Below are 19,109 nucleotides of genomic sequence, written 5' to 3' on the forward strand. Positions count from 1 at the left end.
CATCAGTGTCCCGTTGCACCAGAAGTGGAAAGCTGTAGACAAACACCAGCTGCCTCAGCCTGAAGTTAGATGAGTGTCGCACCCCATAGTCGCCTTTAACTGGACTTAACAGTCCAGGGGTCCTTTCCCTTTCCCTACACACACTTTTCTCTCAACATTAGTGTCATCTGTTCCTTTGCAGCTGCACAATGATGCAAAACTGAATGAAAAAAGAGGGGGGGAAGCAAGTGCGTGGCTTCAGTTGCTAATTGGACCTGCTTCTGGTGGGCAGGTGGTACTGTAGTTTGGAAGCTGGATCTCGGAAAGTGTGTTTGGGGGTAAATAGACCCACTGAAATCGGACACTGTGCAAGTCTAATAGAAACATTCAGCAAGGTTATGTGGGACATCCCCGCAAAAGAACACCACGTGTGGGGAATGGAGTGCTGAACAGCAGCAATTTGTGCTGCAATCTTTTGTTGCAGGCCCTGTTTGCAAATAAAGGATGCAGATGGGACCCGCAACCAAAGGTTTCAATGCATCCCTATTCCCCTAATACAGGTGCTCCTGTTCAGGCTTCCAGCCAGACACTGCTTCCTCCTGCAAGCTTACAATCTACTTCCACTTACCAGAAGAGAGTGTCCCCTGGGGAAGTAGAAATCCATTCCTGATGGTGAGCAGCAGAGTGCTTTCAAATAGGTGCTGGGCCACCTGAGTTTGCCTACTGCATATCCATGGCAACTAATAATATAACAGCATAGCTGTCAAGTTCTCCCTTTTTTTTTAAGGGAAATTCCCTTATGCTGAATAGGCTTCCTCGTGAGAAAAGGGAAAACTTGACACTGACAGCTATGTAACAGTGTGTATCCAAAAAAGCTAAATGTGAGCAGAGCTGACCAGTGAAACCTGTGTCGACCACGTGCCTCCCAGACGTTTCGGACTACAACTCCCATCAGCCCCTGCAGTCCTAAACATCTGGAGAGCAGGAGGTTGGCAGGGTCTGGGCTGGCTGCACACACCCTCCATCCTTTGGATAGCTTTATGTCCTGGCTACCTCACAGCTTGATAACTTCTGCGGGCTCTGGCCAAAGCAAACATTTCCATCGCTGCTCCAAGACTTGAAAAGCAAATATTTAGCCAGAATGAAGCGCGGCCTGCTCGTTGCCTCTCTCAGCCTCTCTCTCTCCTCCTGTACGGACAGGAGCTGAAGTTCCCAACTACTGTACACTCCCCAGCGCAACCCCTCAGCCGCCTTGGGGAAGGGAGAGCCCGCCTCCCTGCAAACAAGGGATTGGCACGTTCCCTCCCTCCGGCCCCGGGCGGCCTCGCCTGGATTAGCCGAGCGGGGAAGTCAGTCACCCGGAGGCGCTGCGGGAGCCTCTCGCGGAGGTGTTCGCGCCGCGCGCCTCGCACCTGCGCGCCGCCCCGTCGCTGCAACCTGTTTCGCTTCGCCCCGTCCGAAGGCAGGAAGGGCGCCGCTGCCGGCGCGGGAGCCTCACCTGGCCGGCGAGGCGGGGGGGCTTCCCAGGTGGTTGGCGTGGGAGGCGATGCTGTGGGTGCATTGCAGGCGCCGGCTAAGGGTCATCGGCCCCTGCTGACCTCCGCAGCGCCGGAGCCACAATGAACGGGGAGCCTCGCAGGGTAGATCTCAGCTTCTTGAACGAGGAAGAAGCCAAGCAGATATTCCGAGTGCTGGAGCGAGACTCGCAGCTCAAAAGGGCCGAGAAGGAGAGGATCAGGTACAGCCAGGTCGCTTTAGTGCTGCACCTCTGGGTGGGGGGTGGGGGTACCTAAGTTCTGGGAACCAGCCAAACCCGCGGGGTGATGGAGTCCCTTTTAGGAGGACACGTGGAGATGTTGTCTAGACCTTGTAATGTGGGTGCTAATGACTATTTCAATCTTCCCTTGGTCCCAAGCAAGTTGATCTAACTTTTTATTGTCCACCCTGGAGCTATGGTGGTTTCCTCTGTTGTTGTTGCTGTTGCTGCTGCTGCTTTACAATCCAATCCTGCATGCATTTATTGGGGCTTTTAGTGGGAGGTGATTTTCATGCCGGCAATAAATTTCTTTCACAAGAGTGGCGCCAAGCTAGACTGTGGACTTCTTGACCTTGAAGGGCTATGCCTGAGTTTTAAAATGTCTGGCGAGCTGGAAGTATACCGTACTTGTTGAATGTTTTGGGGAGGCAAGCAGTTTGCACATGCTCCAAGACACACTGTTTTTTTATTTTGAATTATTACGGTCACTAGGGTTCAGAGCTAGGCCCCAGAATTCAAAAGAAGCCGCAAGGCTGACCTCAGGGGAATCTTGGTTCAAATTGTATTACTTATATTTCAAGTTTATAAACTGCTTTACAGCCAAAAGCTATCAAAGCAGTGTGTTATAATATAAAATGAGCAAAATATACAGACTTTAAAAACAGTTTAAAAAAACACTTTAGGGGAAATTTTCTTAAACAATAGTCTGGTGGGGTGTTATGACCTGACATTAAAAAAGAGAGAGCTGGATATTTTTCTTCATCTGTAAGCTGGATCAAACAGGGCATTTAATAGAATGAACTTTTGATATTTAGGCTGCCATCATGCACCTGCTTACCTGGAAGGAAGTCCCATTGAACTTGACGAGGCTTACTTCTGAGTAGACATGTATAGGATTGCACTTTTGGGCTTCTTTGCAGGTAAACTTGCATAGGATTATGCAAATAAATGTTCCTTTTCTGTTGTCTGTAGACTCTACCATATTTACAGCATCCACACACTGCAAGAAGTTCTTGCCATTCCTGTTAAAAAAAGCCTTAAGCTTGGCTCCCATGTGATGACATGGGCTTTGATGCTTGCTTCAGCGCTTTCAGCCCATAATGAGCCAGCTGTGTGCATAGGCTGGCATGCAGAGGCTTTGGTGTTGGCACGCCACCACAGATCAACCTCATCGTCAATGCCAAAACCAAATCTTGTGCATGCAGGTGAGTACTGTATGTAAACCTGCCTTAATGCAGCTTGTGGCAGATGGAAGTCAGCAAAGGCTTTCCATGCAACCTCATGTGCTGAATCTGTTAGGAGAATCGACCCACACAGTGCAATCCTGTACTTTTCTACTCAGAAGTGAGTTTCATGCGGTTTACTTCTGGGTAAGTGGGTACAGGATTGCAGCTAGCGTGCACGACTTAAGGCCAGAGCTTTCCTGGTCATTCTTCCTTGAGAGCAAGCCCCACCGAAATAAACCTCGCTGGGTGCCAAAGTAAACAAGCATAAGGCCCGGTTATTAGGCCTTTCACCTACACAGGAAGTTAAGGTGTGTGTGAGCCTCTCTGTCTCTCATCATATAGATATATATTTGGCAGTGTTAGAAACTCGGATATTTAAGCTTGGTGCAAAATGGCTCCTTACACCAGTCGCCAAAATGGAACGGCTAGTTGCCATTAGGGGGCCAGACAGCTCGAAAGTCGTGTTTTTCAATACAGCTTTCCGCTTCCTGGAATTCATTCTGATTGTGGAGATAAAATATAACGGATAGAATTCTACAGGACGTGTTGCTAGTGTGTGGAAAGAGTCATGATCCAAGAATTTCCCAGGCATGGACCTTCAGATGGTGGAGACTTCAGGCACCATCCTGGCGCTGGGCCTTCTTCACTTGGTTGCAAGTGGCCAATGGCCAGGTGCAAAATGTGTTTGGTGCCTGGAGAATTCCGAACGCTGATTTGGCATACTGTATGTGGCGCTGTGGTTAAACCACTGAGCCTAGGGCTTGCTGATCAGAAGGTCGGTGGTTCGAATCCCTGTGACGGGGTGAGCTCCCGTTGCTAGGTCCCAGCTCCTGCCAACCTAGCAGTTCGAAAGCACGTCAAAATGCAAGTGGATAAATAGGAACCGCTACAGCGGGAAGGTAAACGGCGTTTCCATGTGCTGCTCTGGTTTGCCAGAAGCGGCTTTGTCATGCTGGCCACATGACCTGGAAGCTATACGCCGGCTCCCTCGGCCAATAATGCGAGATGAGCGCGCAACCCCAGAGTCCGTCACGACTGGACCTAATGGTCAGGGGTCCCTTTACCTTTTATTGGACACTGTTAATGTGGGCTGGCTATAGCAGAGAAATCAAACGTTCAGTGTAGGTTTGGAGATTTGAGCCTCAATCTGCTGCCTCCTCGTCTGTGTTTGTGTAGAGGGGGAGAGGTGTTTCCTCCATGTGATTTTTGTACAGTAGGTTAGTGTCTGCATCTAACAAAGCAGGAAGGGACAGAGTAGTTATTTCCTGGGTTTGGTTGCTCTTACGTCTTCTCCCAAGCGGCTTGTTTCCCTCTCTCACTCCCTGAAGGACTTTGCCCTCTAGCTTGGGCGAAGCAAAGAGTACAGAGCTGTTTCAGATGGTCACTATTAGTGTTGTGTTGCAGAATTTGGCGTCTCTGCTTCCGGGACAGCAGTTCCCGAATTTTTCACCTGCATGCTTTTTCTCCCTCTCTGTCATTCTAGGATACTGTATTGTGCCATCAAGTGAAATTTACCAATTGGAGGGGTCAGGACAAAGTACTTTTTGACAGTGCACATGGTTAAAGTGTGAAGGTCACTACTACAAGATGTAGCAACCGGCAACTTAAGATGGCTATAAAAGGGGCTTCATTAGATTTGTGGGCAATTTATCATCCCAAACCGGTTTGAAGTCCCTGTTGTCATACTGGTTTCATAATTTTTGACCTAGCAATATTATTGTTGTTGTTGTTATTGTAATTTGTTATTTTATTTTAATTGAATTTATATACTACCCCATATCCTGGGGTCTCTGGGCAGTTCACAGAATAAAATACCTAATAAAATTAAAAACAACAACCCAATACAACGCCCACCCCCCCCAAAAAAAAGCATTTTAAAAGGGCATAGGATGTAAATCAGATCAACCAAAGGCCTGGTTTAAAAGGAACGTTTTTGCCTGGTGCCTAAAGGTGTATAATGAAGGCGCCAGGCGAACTTCCCTGGGGAGAGCATTCCACAGATGAGGAGCCACTGCAGAAAAGGCCCGTTCTCATGTTATACCATGAATCATGGTGTGTGTGTGTGTGTGTGTGTGTGTGTGCACACGCTGTGCAAAAATCATGATGCCGGGGGGGGGGGGGGAGCCAGCCAATGTATCTACATACAGTAGCTCCATCCTTATTTCAGACATCATGATATATCATAGAATCATAGAATCATAGAGTTGGAAGAGATCACAAGGGCCATCCAGTCCAACCCCCTGCCAAGCAGGAAACACCATCAAAGCATTCTTGACATATGCCTGTCAAGCCTCTGCTTAAAGACCTCCAAAGAAGGAGACTCCACCACACTTCTTGGCAGCAAATGCCACTGTGGAACAGCTCTTACTGTCAGGAAGTTCTTCCTAATGTTTAGGTGGAATCTTCTTTCTTGAAGTTTGAATCCATATTGATATATTGCAATGTTTAGCTGGTGATATATCACAGTGTTGAAAACCAGATATCGTCCAGCCCTAATTCCCACCAGAGGCAGTATACCACAGGAGATCACTGTGGTCTGTGGGAAAGTTTCTCTCACAAGTTCTAAAGATCTAAGGAGCTCATTCCATGGTAACTCACAGCAGGGCTTCTGTGGCTGCCCCTGATCTGTCTGTTAAGATACGATAGACGCCCACTATCTGCAATTTCTGGAAACACCATAGTTTGGTTTCCTAGTGCACGTTCTTGTCTTCTGACCCCAGAACTCAATTTGAGTGGTGGGACTTTGGTGAAGAGGCAGAGCTGTAGTTTAGGGTTCTTCAGCTGATAAATCTGGAACCATCACCTGAGACACACAATTTGTCTTGGCTCCCACGATATCATGATCAGTTCTTCCTGTTGACTCACTCCAAACTGCATATTGGACAGGAATTGCAGTATCCCTGTGATGCTCTGGTTAACCTGCCTCTAAAACATTCCTGAGGGGCTCATCTTCCAGCGTCATAACTTTTATATGCCTGTTGTCTTTGTCCATGGAGTTTTCTTGGCAGGGATACTAGAGTGGCTTGCCAGTTCCTTCCCCAGGTGGATCACGTTTAGTCAAAACTCTCCACTATGACCTGTCCATCTTGGGTGGCCCTGCATGGCATAGCTCATAGCTTCTCTGAGTTATTCAAGCCCCTTCGCCACGATAAGGCATTGATCCATGAAGGGGGAGAGAGTCCCATGGACTGCAAGAAGATCAAACCTATCCATTCTGAAGGAAATCAGCCCTGAGTGCTCCCTGGAAGGACAGATCCTGAAGCTGAGGCTCCAATACTTTGGCCACCTCATGAGAAGAGAAGACTCCCTGGAAAAGACCCTGATGTTGGGAAAGATTGAGGGCACTAGGAGAAGGGGACGACAGAGGATGAGATGGTTGGACAGTGTTCTCGGAGCTACGAACATGATTTTGACCAAACTGTGGGAGGCAGTGCAAGACAGGAGTGCCTGGCATGTTCTGGTCCATGGGGTCACGAAGAGTCGGACACGACTAAACAACAACAACAACAAAACATTCCTGCTCTGTTTCAGAGTTAATGTCTTGGATATCCAAGGCCTGAGACATGACACACCGCAACGTCCATTTCCCTGTATCGGGAAATTTTTTATGTGTGATATTTTACAATTTTTTAAATATATGCTGTAAGCTGCCCAGAGTGGCTGGGGAAACCCAGACAGATGGGCGTGATATAAATAAAAAAATGATGATGATAACGGCAAGTATTTTGCTAGTAAAATAATTACTTAGCGTATATTCAGCACTTTTCTCAGTAGTCCAATGTGCTTCATATATTTCGGGCTGTACATCAACCCTGCAAGGTATGAGGGTACTGTTAGCTCCATATTTCAGATGGGGTCTGGGAGTGAGAGATAATAGCTAGCCCAGGGCCACACATGGCACTTGCGGCTGCGTTGTGATTTGAGCCTATGATAGCTGAAGCTCTTTACCACAGAATTACAGAAGCTTAAATCTCCAGTGTTAAGTGGTACATGCCGGCACCTCATATAAAGAAGATTATCTTTTATCTGTAACCACAAGAATGTGAATATTCGTACTATGGTACCTTCATGAAGGGCTTGATAACTTAATGAGAAGGTGCTTAGAATGCTCAACATTATCACTGTACCAATGAGCAGGCATTGCTACATACCTTTTATTGTGCCAAAAAGGTTCAAACGTTTTTTAAATAGACAATGTTATGCACCAGACTGGTAATAACATGGCTGAGAGCTGAAAAACATGAATGACAGAGTTGCCCTATGTATCTGTGCATGGACTGTACCATTTCAAATGGCAGGTGGAAGATTAGATGTATAAATGTTTTCCCATTTATTATTCTTATTCTTAAAAAAAAATAAAAAAATTTCCCAGACTTGTTAGTTATTTATGTACATCAAATTTTTTATATGATGGGACTTTTGAGACATTCTGAAATGTGCAGCCAAGCCACAGGCCCATCCCATGAGTCTGCCGATCAGATAGCTTGCTTTCGAATCTACATCCATTAGAACAAAGGATGGGATTGGTGGATCGCAAAGCGGTTCAGGCATGCTGGCAAACTATGGTTTGGCACTATGTGATGACGCACGTGCTCCTCTCCTTGCGTGCTATGATTCCCTGCCTCTGTTGTTGTTGTTTAGTCGTTTAGTCGTGTCTGACTGTTCGTGACCCCATGGACCAGAGCACGCCAGGCATTCCTGTTTTGCACCGCCTCCCGCAGTTTGGTCAAACTCATGTTCGTAGCTTCGAGAACACTGCCCAACCATCTCGTCCTCTGTCGTCCCCTTCTCCTAGTGCCCTCCATCTTTCCCAACATCAGGGTCTTTTCCAGGGAGTCTTCTCTTCTCATGAGGTGGCCCAAGTATTGGAGCGTCAGCTTCAGGATCTGTCCTTCCAATGAGCACTCAGGGCTGATTTCCTTCAGAATGGATAGGTTTGATCTTCTTGCAGTCCATGGGACTCTCAAGAGTCTCCTTCGGCACCATAATTCAATAATGCCTCTGTAGTTTGCAGTAAAACCATAGTTTGTCATTTCATCCAAATTAACAAAATGTGGCTTGTACTTGGTCTGCAAATCAGAATGTGAAACTGGAGCTTGACCCTGATTTCGAGGGCAAGAACAAACCATAATTTGCCAGTTTGGACAAAAGAGAAACTGCAGTTTGCTACAGGAAAGTGCAGGGCCAAGCCATTGCAGCATTATGTCTAAACTAGCCTGCTTTAGCCTATGTTTTATATGATTAATCAGCTAAGATTTTTTTTTTTGAGTGGGGAGATGGGGAAAGCCGATTTCTCTCTGAGATGGGAAACAGTGGCATGTGTTCTGTTCTGTCATGTATGATTTAACTGAAATTTATGCATTGCAATGGATTGGGCTTGATGCCCCTTGGAGTCCCTTCCAGCTCTACAATTCTATGATTCTTGGAGTGAACTTTGGCAGTGAACATGTGTGTGGATGTGTGTGCACGCAGCTGAAAGTGTGTTAATTTGTTGGCATCAGAGCCACAGGTCAGGTGCAAAACACTAGCAAAAAATTCCAAGGAAGGAACTGCAGGGAGGGAAGGCTGATCAATAATGAGACGAAAATTCCCCCTACAGGGTTGCAGGAGGAAGAGGTGAAGAATCAACTTTTGCCTCCGGTTGAGGTCAAGAAAAAGAGCTTCCAGACACATGGGCGTACCCAGGATCAAAGCTAGGGAGTCCACACCAGCCACGCCCCCCAGCCACCCCCCCAACCACCCGATTGGCTAGCTGGCAATGACATGGTCAGGATCCCCCCAGGAAGCATGGTCAACGTCCACACACCCCCAGAGGAAAGGGGGAGATTTGCAAGGTAGCACACAGAGCCACCCACGCTTGCACTCCTGCCTTGCCCGCTCCTTTAATGGCAGTGGTGACTAAAACGAGGCAGCAGCAGCGAAGCTGCCTCTGTTGAAGGAAACCTGGACCTGGACCTGGGCTAACTTCAGCCCACACTCTTTCAAGTCACAGTGAGCACAGCACAGAAAGTGCTGCCCCACAATGCTCCACAGCACTTCATTTGCATGTATGCTGAGGCGGAGCACAGCAGGGAGCGTCCCTGCCTGTCCTCTCCAGCTGCCCTGCTTCTAGGGAGGGCAGCTGCCCCCCTGCCCCATGCTGCGTACGCCCATGTAACATGTTCTCTTCCCCTGCCCAATACAATTTCCTTGAGTAAAAACTGAGGAGAGGCTGGGGGAAGAAAAATGGAAGATGCATTTTCACCGGTGAACCTTTTTGTTCTTGTGCGCTGCTTCTATAGGCAAACTCTGGGGAGCAAATGAACACAGCAGTGTTCATACAGCAAGGTTTTCTCCGGCATTTTATGTGTCCCTCAATTAGTGCAACTGGTTTCTGTTGTTTATCAATAGCCTCCTAACAAGTATTTATTCCCCAGAGTTTTGTTGCAGAGGCTTGTTTCCCTTGGCTCAGGATCAGGGGGGGGGGCATTCGCTAGGGATGGCAGTCATTTCAGAGTGATCCTTTTTGTGAGCTTTGGGTGGCTCATGGTCTTCTTGATGGCCATAGCCTTTGCACAGACACAAGCAAGCAACTTCACTTCAGGAAATTTGAAATGGGAATTTGAAATTCAGGAAATTTGAAACGGAATGGGAATGCCCATGTGTGTGGTGCACACATACATATCTCAATGCAAACACTTTCAATATTTAAACCAGGGGTCCCCAAACTACGGCCCCCGGGCCGGATGCGGCCCAATCGGCCTTCCAATCCGGCCCGCGACGACCCCCGCCGCCCGCTGCCGCCGCCCGCTCTCACGGCGTGCGGCGCAGCGACGATCTAAAAAATCGCCAAAAAATCGCCGAAAATCCTTTGTGCGCATGCGTATGGGCCTCTCCTGACCCGGAAGAGGTCATTTCTGGTGCACTTCCGGGTCAGGGGAGGCCCATACGCATGCGCACAAGCGATTTTCGGCGATTTTTTTTCCCGCACGGGCGCGTGTGCGCATGCGCACGGGCACGCACTCCCCCGCCCTCCGGCCCGCTGCGCGCGCACTCCCCTACCCTCCGGCCCACCGCGCGGTCGGCGCGGCGGGCACCGGCCCGCCGCACGGTAAGTCTGGGGACCCCTGATTTAAACTGATCCCTTCACTGTTATTGGAACAGATGGGCTTTCAAAAAAAAAAATAATTGCAGCAATAATTGCAATTTCTTACAACTTGTAGATAGGTTGACTTTGACAGGATGTCAGACTAGGAATCAGTGTCCTCTTTTTGTCTGTGAACCCTTAGATCTCCAGGCAGCTAAACGAGGAGCAATTTGTGTGTGCGTGGAGGGGATAATTCTGTCTCCTCAGATCTGACAGTCTCCCTCTGGCAACCTGTTATAAAGTTTCATAGGGTTCGGCTTGGCAAAGAAGAAATCTGATCAGCCCACGCTTCTGCCTGGAGGTGGATCCACAAAAGTTTTAACAGGGGAGATGAAACATTTGAGTTTAGTGCAGACAAAATGGCAGTTTAGGGGATAATAGCAACAAAAGAGAGGAGCACTTAGGTGATCTAACAATGTTCTGAATCATAGCTTTGGAGTAAATAAACACGGTGAAACAAGTACTGAAAAATCAGAAGGAATGCACAGCTCAAGAACCGCCAGGCAGTGTCAAAGGCAGCTGTAGAGTAGGCGAATGATCCTGCTAATCTTGGCTGCTTTTTTCTTTGGCCTGCGTGCAATATTTATCCAATGTCTATTTGGAGATTATATGCTTCCCAAATGTCCTCTTGCTCCCAAATGCACCCTACACGGGGCCGTGGTCTGTATCGCTCCAGAGTGTAGGTGGGTGTGTTATTTTTTAATATCCCAAATGCAAAAAAGAAAAATCCCAAACATTCCTTCAGTTAAACCAGGGGTCCCCAAACTACGGCCTGCGGGCCAGATGTGGCCCAATTGGCCTCCCAATCCAGCCCGCGATGACCCGCACTTCCAGATCGAAAAAAAGCGCCGAAAATCTTTTGTGCGCATGCGTATGGGCCTCTCCTGACCCAGAAGAGATCATTTCCGGTGCACTTCCGGGTCGGGGGGAGGCCCATACGCATGCGCACAAACGATTTTCGGTGATTTTTCCAACCTGGAAGCGCGCCACCGCGCCAGTAAGTGTGTGTGCGCACAGGCGTGCACTCCCCTGCCCTCCGGCCCGCTGCACACGCACTCCCCTGCTCTCCGGCCTGCCGTACAATCGGCGCGACGGGCACCGGCCCAAAGCCGGGTAAGTCTGAGGACCCCTGAGTTAAACAATAACCACCTAGCAGAACAATAACCACCAGTTGTTAATGCGCAAGTACTTGTCTGGGATGAGAAATGGGTTGCCCATTTCATGGTTACCCATCCCAAGCCTGCAGGTAGTTTCAGTGGCCAGATGAGGAAGTGTTTGGTCAGTCTCTATTCTAAATCAGAGGTTGTGTTGTGTGCACAAAACCATCCACACCTAACATTGTTTTCTAAAATGCCTTTGCTGCATCTGCACACCCTAAGGGTGTGGGTTTAGAGAATTTTATGCAGAATTAGGCACTGGCCCATTGAGATTCTGGCACAACTACTTAAGGAATGCAGCTAAAGCAGCAGGAGGAGCACCAGAAAGATAGGGCTGAAAGTTATTTGCACAATCTTTTCCCTAGCTTCTGCAGAATTAAATAACTTTGTTGTGCTTTCCATCCATGGAAAAAATAATAATTACACTCCTGTTCAATGTTAGAAAAGCAGGTATATAAGCTAGGCGCTAAATGGCTCCTTAAACCAGGGTTACCGTTACCAAAATGAAATGCCTGGTTGTCATTTTTGGGCCAGACAGCTCGAAAGTCGTATTTTTCAATATACAGAGGTCCCTCGACTTACGAATGACTCGACATCCATAGGTTTCGACTAACGAATGGGACAAATGGCCGCACGCTTATGAATTTTTCTACATCCGAACGGAAACAGTTGGCAGCTTTAAATGCGGTTTCCTCGACTTACGAATTTTTCCGAAATTTGTTTTTCCTATGGGAAGCCGCGTTTCGACTTAAGAGCTTTTCGACCTATGAATGTGCATTCAGAACGGATTAAGTTCGTAAGTCGAGGGACCACTGTAACTTTTGGGTTCCTGAAATTCATTCTGATTGTGCAGATAAAATATAAATGATAGAATTATACATGATGTGTTGCTAGTGTGTGGAAAGGGTCAAGATCCAAGGATCCCCAGGCATGCACCTCCAGATGGTAGAGTCGTCAGCTGCTAGCCTGGTGCCTGGGCATATTCACTTGGTTGCAATTTGCCAATAGCCAGCTGCAAAATTTGCCTGGCGCATTTCGAATGCTGCTCCTGTTTCAATTCATACTTGAGGTTTCTCCTGTAGTAGAGTATAATGAATTAGGTCCTCAGAGGGTCAGGCTGCAATCCAGACCTTCAATCCACCATGCTGGGTGTTGGATTGGGTGGAGATCTCTTTACACATACATGTTTGAACTCACATGCATGTCCAGCACTCAGATGTATTCATGCACACACTAACAAGAGGTTGCATCCCTTACAAATATGTGTTTTGCCCACAAGAAGTTCCCACACAGAATAAAGAAAGCTTGGTTTATTATATGAAACACAGATGACAGAATATATATTTGTTTGCCTGACGCTTGTTGACGTTCAACTGCGTTTGCCATTTCATAACAATCTGTTTCTTCTTAACTATACCAATGAGAGACTGTGGGAGGGTAATATATACCTGTATGTAAATCAAAAGCTGTACCAATAATATATGCACACCAGGGGGCAGGATGAGGTCGCATTAGTCAATTTTGGCATCGGCAAACTAGTTCTGTAAAACGTACTGCAACTTCATGGGATGTTGCAGAAGGTGCTTTTTCAAAAATAGCCTTGCCAGGTTCAGCATGTCGACACACCAAGTGAGAAAAATAAGTGTTAAAGATTAACAGACCAAACCCAGGGCATGTTTACTCAAGAGTAAGTCCAGCTAGAGTCAAGTTGCCATAACACTCCTCTCTCAGGGCAGCACAATTGGGCTGAGTGCCAATACTGTTTTGTATACACAGCAGGAGAGCACTGGATCTTTTTTAAAAATCTCATTGACTTGAAATTTAGCTTAGTTTTCCTAGAACGGTGTAGGCGTAGGGCGCTGCGGAGGAAGTGACCTCTCTCACTATCCCACGCCACTTCAGGGACCTTTACTTGAAATGTGGCTCAGTTTAGTTTGCAATTTCATTTTAAACATGGTTGGGCTCTCTTACGCTGAGGTATCACACTGGGGGAGCAGATGTACAGCTGCTGAGGCCATAAAGATGATTTTGGCTGCAATCCTATGCATTGGGAGGTCATTCAAAGGGGGCATACGTACAGCACCTTAGATCTCCCTTTCCAAATCTGGGGGGAGAGAGCTCCCATGTTGGATAATCAAGCCCAACCGCTGCAGAAATGTCTGTGGTCCCTCAGGCGTTGGAGTGCTGACATAAATAGAACCAAAATAATCTTCTTTGGCGATCGCTCGTAGCCAAGTAAGAGTGTCTTCCATGAACATGGTCATGGAAATTGTGTGTGTGTGTGTGTGTGTGTGTGTGTGTGTGTGTGTGTGTGTGCATGTGTTGTGGAGTTTTACAGTGTGCATGTGTTGTGGAGTTTTACAGTCCAGTGTGTGTGTGTGTGTGTGCATGTGTTGTGGAGTTTTACAGTCCAACTCCTCCAAGGGACTTCGAGTCCCCAAAGTCCATTAAATCAGAGAAGAATGGATGGAGACAGGTACAGTACCAGTAGAAGAAAAGCAAGGAAGATACTTACTTTTTTCTGTTGCAAAAGAGTGTCTCCTCCCCCTGCAAGGAGGGAAAGATGCAGAACAAAGGTGTGTAACAGCTTTTAAAGGCTTCAGAAATTGTCCAACCCCAAAGACCACCCAAAATCATTACAGTCTACAACAGAAAATTAAGAGCAGGCACCTCCAAACTTCGGCCCTCCAGATGTTTTGGACTACAATTCCCACCATCCCTGACCACTGGTCCTATTAACTAGGGATCATGGGAATTGTAGGCCAAAACATCTGGAGGGCCGCAGTTTGGGGATGCCTGATTAAGAGTGTGACTTGTCTCCTGTTTGTCATGATATCTGATAATGCTTGCTGATCGCATTATTCTGGCCAGTCTGGGCCGTTCTTTTGAAATGGTGTATACCCTAGTTTCTGAAACCATTGGCACAGACCTTCCTTCTTCATACACAAAATATGCTCTTTCGATAGGATTTGTAAGTGAAAAGAACTATTGGGTTGGGAAAGGTTTTTCCAAGGCACTTGGAAACAGAGGACATATTTGGGTTCATTCAGAGAGTCAAGATGGCCTCGGGATTGCTTTGTGCCTTCTAATGAAGTGTGTTTATTTTTCAGGGAATATTTCCTAATTTCGAAGGGTGGGGGATTGGTTTTCTACGGAGTGTGGTCCACTATGTATGTGCACCTTAAAATGATTGTAATAGCGGGGAGGTCCAGGGGAAAGGCTTGGACCTTTTCAGCAGCTTCCAGGCCTGTTGCATGCCCTCAATCACATGAAAAATTCTCACCAGCTCAAGAGTTGGTGTAAAACCTCTCCCTTCAGTTTCCCTCTCGTTGTTTTATAATGGGAGGGAAATAATTGTTTTAAAAGACAATGATAACCCAAGAAAAGGATGGAGGAGCACAAGAGTTCAGCTCCCTCCTCTATGCCTTAGGATTTCATTTAGAATAGTTTTAATAATAATAATAATAAATAATAATCCCCAACATTGCTTGAACAATGGAGGCAGGTAGTGGAGGAGTTCTGTTGCTCTTTACAAAGTTGTCATAGTTACTGCCCCACAGATCCAAATGTTGGTTGTGCAAGTTTGTGGCAAGCTGCCTTAAGTACAGAGTGAAAGAAGGGAGAAAGATAAACCAATACTGTAAATAAACTGTACTGCATATGTTTGTGACTGCTGGGACAAATATGATGTCTTGTAGTGTTTCCCATCACACTTACAAGATGCGGTGCATTTATTTGTGAATTGAAATTGACAATTTTATATTTTTTGTAGTACACCAGAGCATTGCATTATTGAAAATCAGGATATTACTGGACCTGAGATATGAACACTCTGTGTGTGTGTGTGTGTGTGTGTGTGTGTGTGTGTGTGTGTGTGTGTCACATTTTCAACTCTTAACAATCAGTGTACCAGACCTTACTGGGAACAGATCCTGGGTCTAACAATCTTGCAAACTGTGGAAAAGGCACTATACTGTAGTCCCAGTTGTTTGGAAATCGTGCCCTCTAGTTTTTGGCCTCTAGAGGGGGTGCAATACAGTACTTTGAATATTGTTTGACAGATGCCTGCCTAGAGCCGGGTGTGAAAGTGTACTGTTGGCTAATGTAGCATTTTAGCAAAGGATTGCAGATGAAACTACTATGGCCTTTGACAACGAAAGTTAAGATCCTGCTGCTCACCTGGCATTTCAATTGCTGGTTTAAAATGTGCTCTGGTGTGTTTTAATTATTGTTTTTAACTGGTTTGTTTTTATTGCCCTGCATTTTATAATTCGTGTTTTTAAATGTTACAAGCCACCTTGAATCCCAGCATGGAATATATAAATATATTAAAGTAACAAACAAACAAACAGCCTAGTAAACTGCTCTGTCTTGAAGGTGATACTAGAGCGATACCATCGCAAGGTCTATTGTATTATCCTTTCCCACCACTGGGTGAACTGGGAATCCTTATGACCTCAGAAGCTCCTTGCATGTGATGTCGCTGTGTTTACTGAATGAGTGGACTTGGGTGGGGGGAGGATGATGATAACAATAACAATAATAATTTCCCCATCTGGCTGGGATAGCAGGCTAATACTAGCCTCTAAGCCAGGGATCAGCAACCTAAAGCCCATGGACCACAAGTGGCCCACGGGGGTTGTTTAACCGCCCCACAAGCCGCCCCCGAACAGAGCCGCCCGCTTGGCGAGTCCCCGCGTGCTGCGGTAAACCGAGGCACGGGAACACGCTTCCGCAGCACCAGAAATCACGTCTGCGCAGACGCTGGAAATCGCGGGCATGCGTGCTCATGCGCATGCACAATCTGGCCCATGGAGGGATCTTCGCTGGAGTAAACCAGCCCAGGCGAGGTAAACCTTGCAAACTCCTGCTCTAAGCATACTAGTAAAGCAATTATGGGCTGGCAACTTTTGTGGGTGTATTTGCAAAGCTCCTACATGTACTTCACAGATTAGCATCCGTTCTCTCCACCCCCTTTTAGGAGGAAGAGAAGACCACTCCTCCAGGGATGTTACTGAGAATATTAAAAGCAAACATAATTCCCAGTTAAAATCACGTATGTGTTCTCTTTCGTAGCAAACTTCACAAGGGAAAGGAAGATGCAACAGGACTACCGGGGGTGACCGGAGACTGGTTTGAAGAAATCCAGAAGAGAAAATTTCAGAATGAGGCTGATGTTGGCAAAATGTTCAAACCACCCCTAGTTCACAGACTCCGAAAGTCCGTCGGAAATGGTGAGTCGCCACTCGTGCATCCAAACAAGGCCACTTCCAACCAAAACAAGGGGAGATATATGACATTACAAGTTTTAAAGAAGAGGAACAGTCACCAGAGATTTTTCAGCTGCAAGTAATATCTCAAAGTAAAGCACATTAAAAGGCAATTTGGCTACTTAGCTCTAGCTTCTCTGGAAATGTGTTGTCAAGGCAGGGATCAGACTGTTACAGCGAGCGTTATCTGATTGAATTGCCGCAGCGCCGGCCTTCGTGACAGGAAGAGCATTTAAGAGCTTCGCAGGGAAGGAAATTATATATTGTAGGAAAATATATATATATGTTGTGTATTGACTTATCACACTTAAGTGCTGTAGTCCTCCTCCTGGAGATGAGAGAAATCAGGTCTCAGATAAAACAGCGTGTCTCTCCAATCTGCTTGTCAGGGGAAAGGAATTCAATTTAGATAAGTGAAATGGATGGATGGAACCTTGAAAGATTCAACGGGGCTCAGAAAGCAGGCAGGTGATGATGTGATCAGAATATCAGGACAGGAAGATGGAGCCCATCTGCTGTCTGGCTTGACACTGATACAGATGTAGGGGCAATTTCTCTCAGACTGTTGCTTTGATCAGTTTCTTAACTGTCCTACAGACTGTTGTGGAAATTAAACAATGCTCAGATTCACCTTAAAATTTTTTTATTCATGTACATAGAGAGAGGCACATGCACACAAACACACACACACACACCCCGAACTCATGGCAGTCAGGGAGTATTCTGAGGACATGCAGAATATACTAAATATTTATACAAAGTTTGTTGCGTGAAGCTTCCTCAAAGAAAATGGAAAGTACAAAGCGTTAATAATGAAGTTGAGTCTGGAAGGCTTTTTATAGATGCCACCTCCCCCCCCCCAATATCTGAGGTGTGGCTTCTAGAGACAGGGCCTTCTTGGTAGCTGCACCCTAGTTGTAGAATTCTCTCCCCAGAGAGCTTTGCCTGACAGCTACTTATCCCAACCTCCTTATGCACAGTTTTTAATTGCATTTTTTAAACGAATGTGGCTTTTAGCTTCTTCTTCTTCTTTTGCATTTGCATTTTAATTGTTTTATCCCTTTTGTAAGTTGACTTGGGATTATGACTGAAAGACTGTGTTGATGCTTCAAATAATAATAATAATAAACCCACTTCAAAGGATTGGGGAAAGAAATAATATTTATCATTTCAATTTCCTTTTCAGATGCAAAACCCTCAGCCCCGCCGATCCCACAAGCCCAGAAGAATGCCTCCCCTTCCATCCTGGGAGGGCTGCGTATGCCTTTTGCATCTCTCTTCTCCTCCTTCAGAAAATCTAAACGGCAGCATTCAAAGCCTCTGCAAAAGCAGCCGCAATACCCAACACGGTGAGCTGGAAGCTTCCTGTCTGTGTGCATTCGATTGCTCTGGTTGCAACTCCAGATCTTTGGGGGCCAGGTTGGAGTCAGTGGCGGAGAGCAGGCATGGGCGGGCGCACGTCCTGGGGGCGTGGCACGCTGCCTGTGGAGGTGTGGCGCCCAGTGGGGGGGGGCAGCCGTAATGGCATCCCACCAGGATCGTGATGCCGGGGGCGGTACACTCCCCCCCCCTCCTCTGCCAGTGGTTGGAGTAGGCTGTTCTGTTTGAGAAAGCACCAATGATGGCTTTTCTGGGATTAGTGGACAGGAGAGGTCTTCATTGTTAGCAGCTATTCCTGCATGGCAAGTTAGACTAGACTCCCAACTCTACGATTCCATGAACTTTCATGAGCTTGTGCCTCGTGAATTTGTTCCTTTCCTGTATCTGCCTTGGAGGATTTCACACTGTGCCATGTTACAAATGTTGGAAGCTGCTTGCCGCATCTTCTCTGTAACATTTGAAGGTGTGGTCGCATCTAGGGGAGCAGGGAATTTGGACACAACTGGAAGAGCAGCTGACCAAAGTTACTGGGGACATAACCTGTGCCCACCTTCACCAACCTAGTTTCCTCCAGATGTTTTAGACTACAACTCATAGGAACATAGGAAGCTACCTTAAAACCATTGCACCATCTAGCTCAGTATTGCCTGCACTGGCAGCAGCTCCAGGGTGTCAGACAGGAGCTTTTCCCATCCTTGTCTGGAGACGCCAAAGATCGATCTGGGACCTGCTCCGTGCAAGCGTGCAGTCCGTCACTGAGCTCCTTCCGTAAGATCTGTTTTGACATGGCTATTCATGGCTAGCAGGGAAATCTGGTGGGCTGAAAGTAGACCATACTGGCGTAGGATATGTAACTACTTGCTAATTGTAGAGTGTGAGCAAAGCTAGACTCTGGATCCTTCTGTTCTTGCTTTTATTTAATATGAAATTCATGTTGCATCTTACACATTCCTTCCATGTAATTTGGTGTCTCCCCTTCTAAGTGCTCTGCACTCACACAGGAATTTCCTAATTTGTGTGTTGAGCATTTTTGTGCTCAAAAAGAATCTGGAGAAGCCCCTGCTTGCATACACCCTTGCATAGTTAGAGCTGTCAGGGTGGAGGCCTCGAATCCTGTTTCATGAGGTGAGATGGATGCTACAAGAGGCAGGGTCTTTTTGATGGCGGCGCCAAAACTTTGAAATGCCCTGTGGAATTTCCAAAAGAAAGCATTTG

General features: G+C 46.7%; 1 protein-coding gene across 1 annotated transcript in view; it reads left to right on the plus strand.

Annotated features, from left to right (window-relative positions):
- Positions 1 to 1,314: 1,314 nt before the first annotated feature.
- EXPH5 (exophilin 5) overlaps positions 1,315 to 19,109 on the plus strand; it is a 39,607-nt gene continuing 21,812 nt past the window's right edge. Inside the window, exons 1-3 of the mRNA XM_035115154.3 lie at positions 1,315 to 1,717; positions 16,321 to 16,478; positions 17,701 to 17,863. Of these exons, the coding sequence (XP_034971045.3) occupies positions 1,599 to 1,717; positions 16,321 to 16,478; positions 17,701 to 17,863 (440 nt within the window). The 5' untranslated portion in view covers positions 1,315 to 1,598. The remainder of the gene's footprint in view (positions 1,718 to 16,320; positions 16,479 to 17,700; positions 17,864 to 19,109) is intronic.

The sequence above is a fragment of the Zootoca vivipara genome, chromosome 4 (assembly GCF_965207765.1).
Source record: "Zootoca vivipara chromosome 4, rZooViv2.hap1.1, whole genome shotgun sequence".
NCBI classification, from domain to species: Eukaryota; Metazoa; Chordata; class Lepidosauria; order Squamata; family Lacertidae; genus Zootoca; species Zootoca vivipara.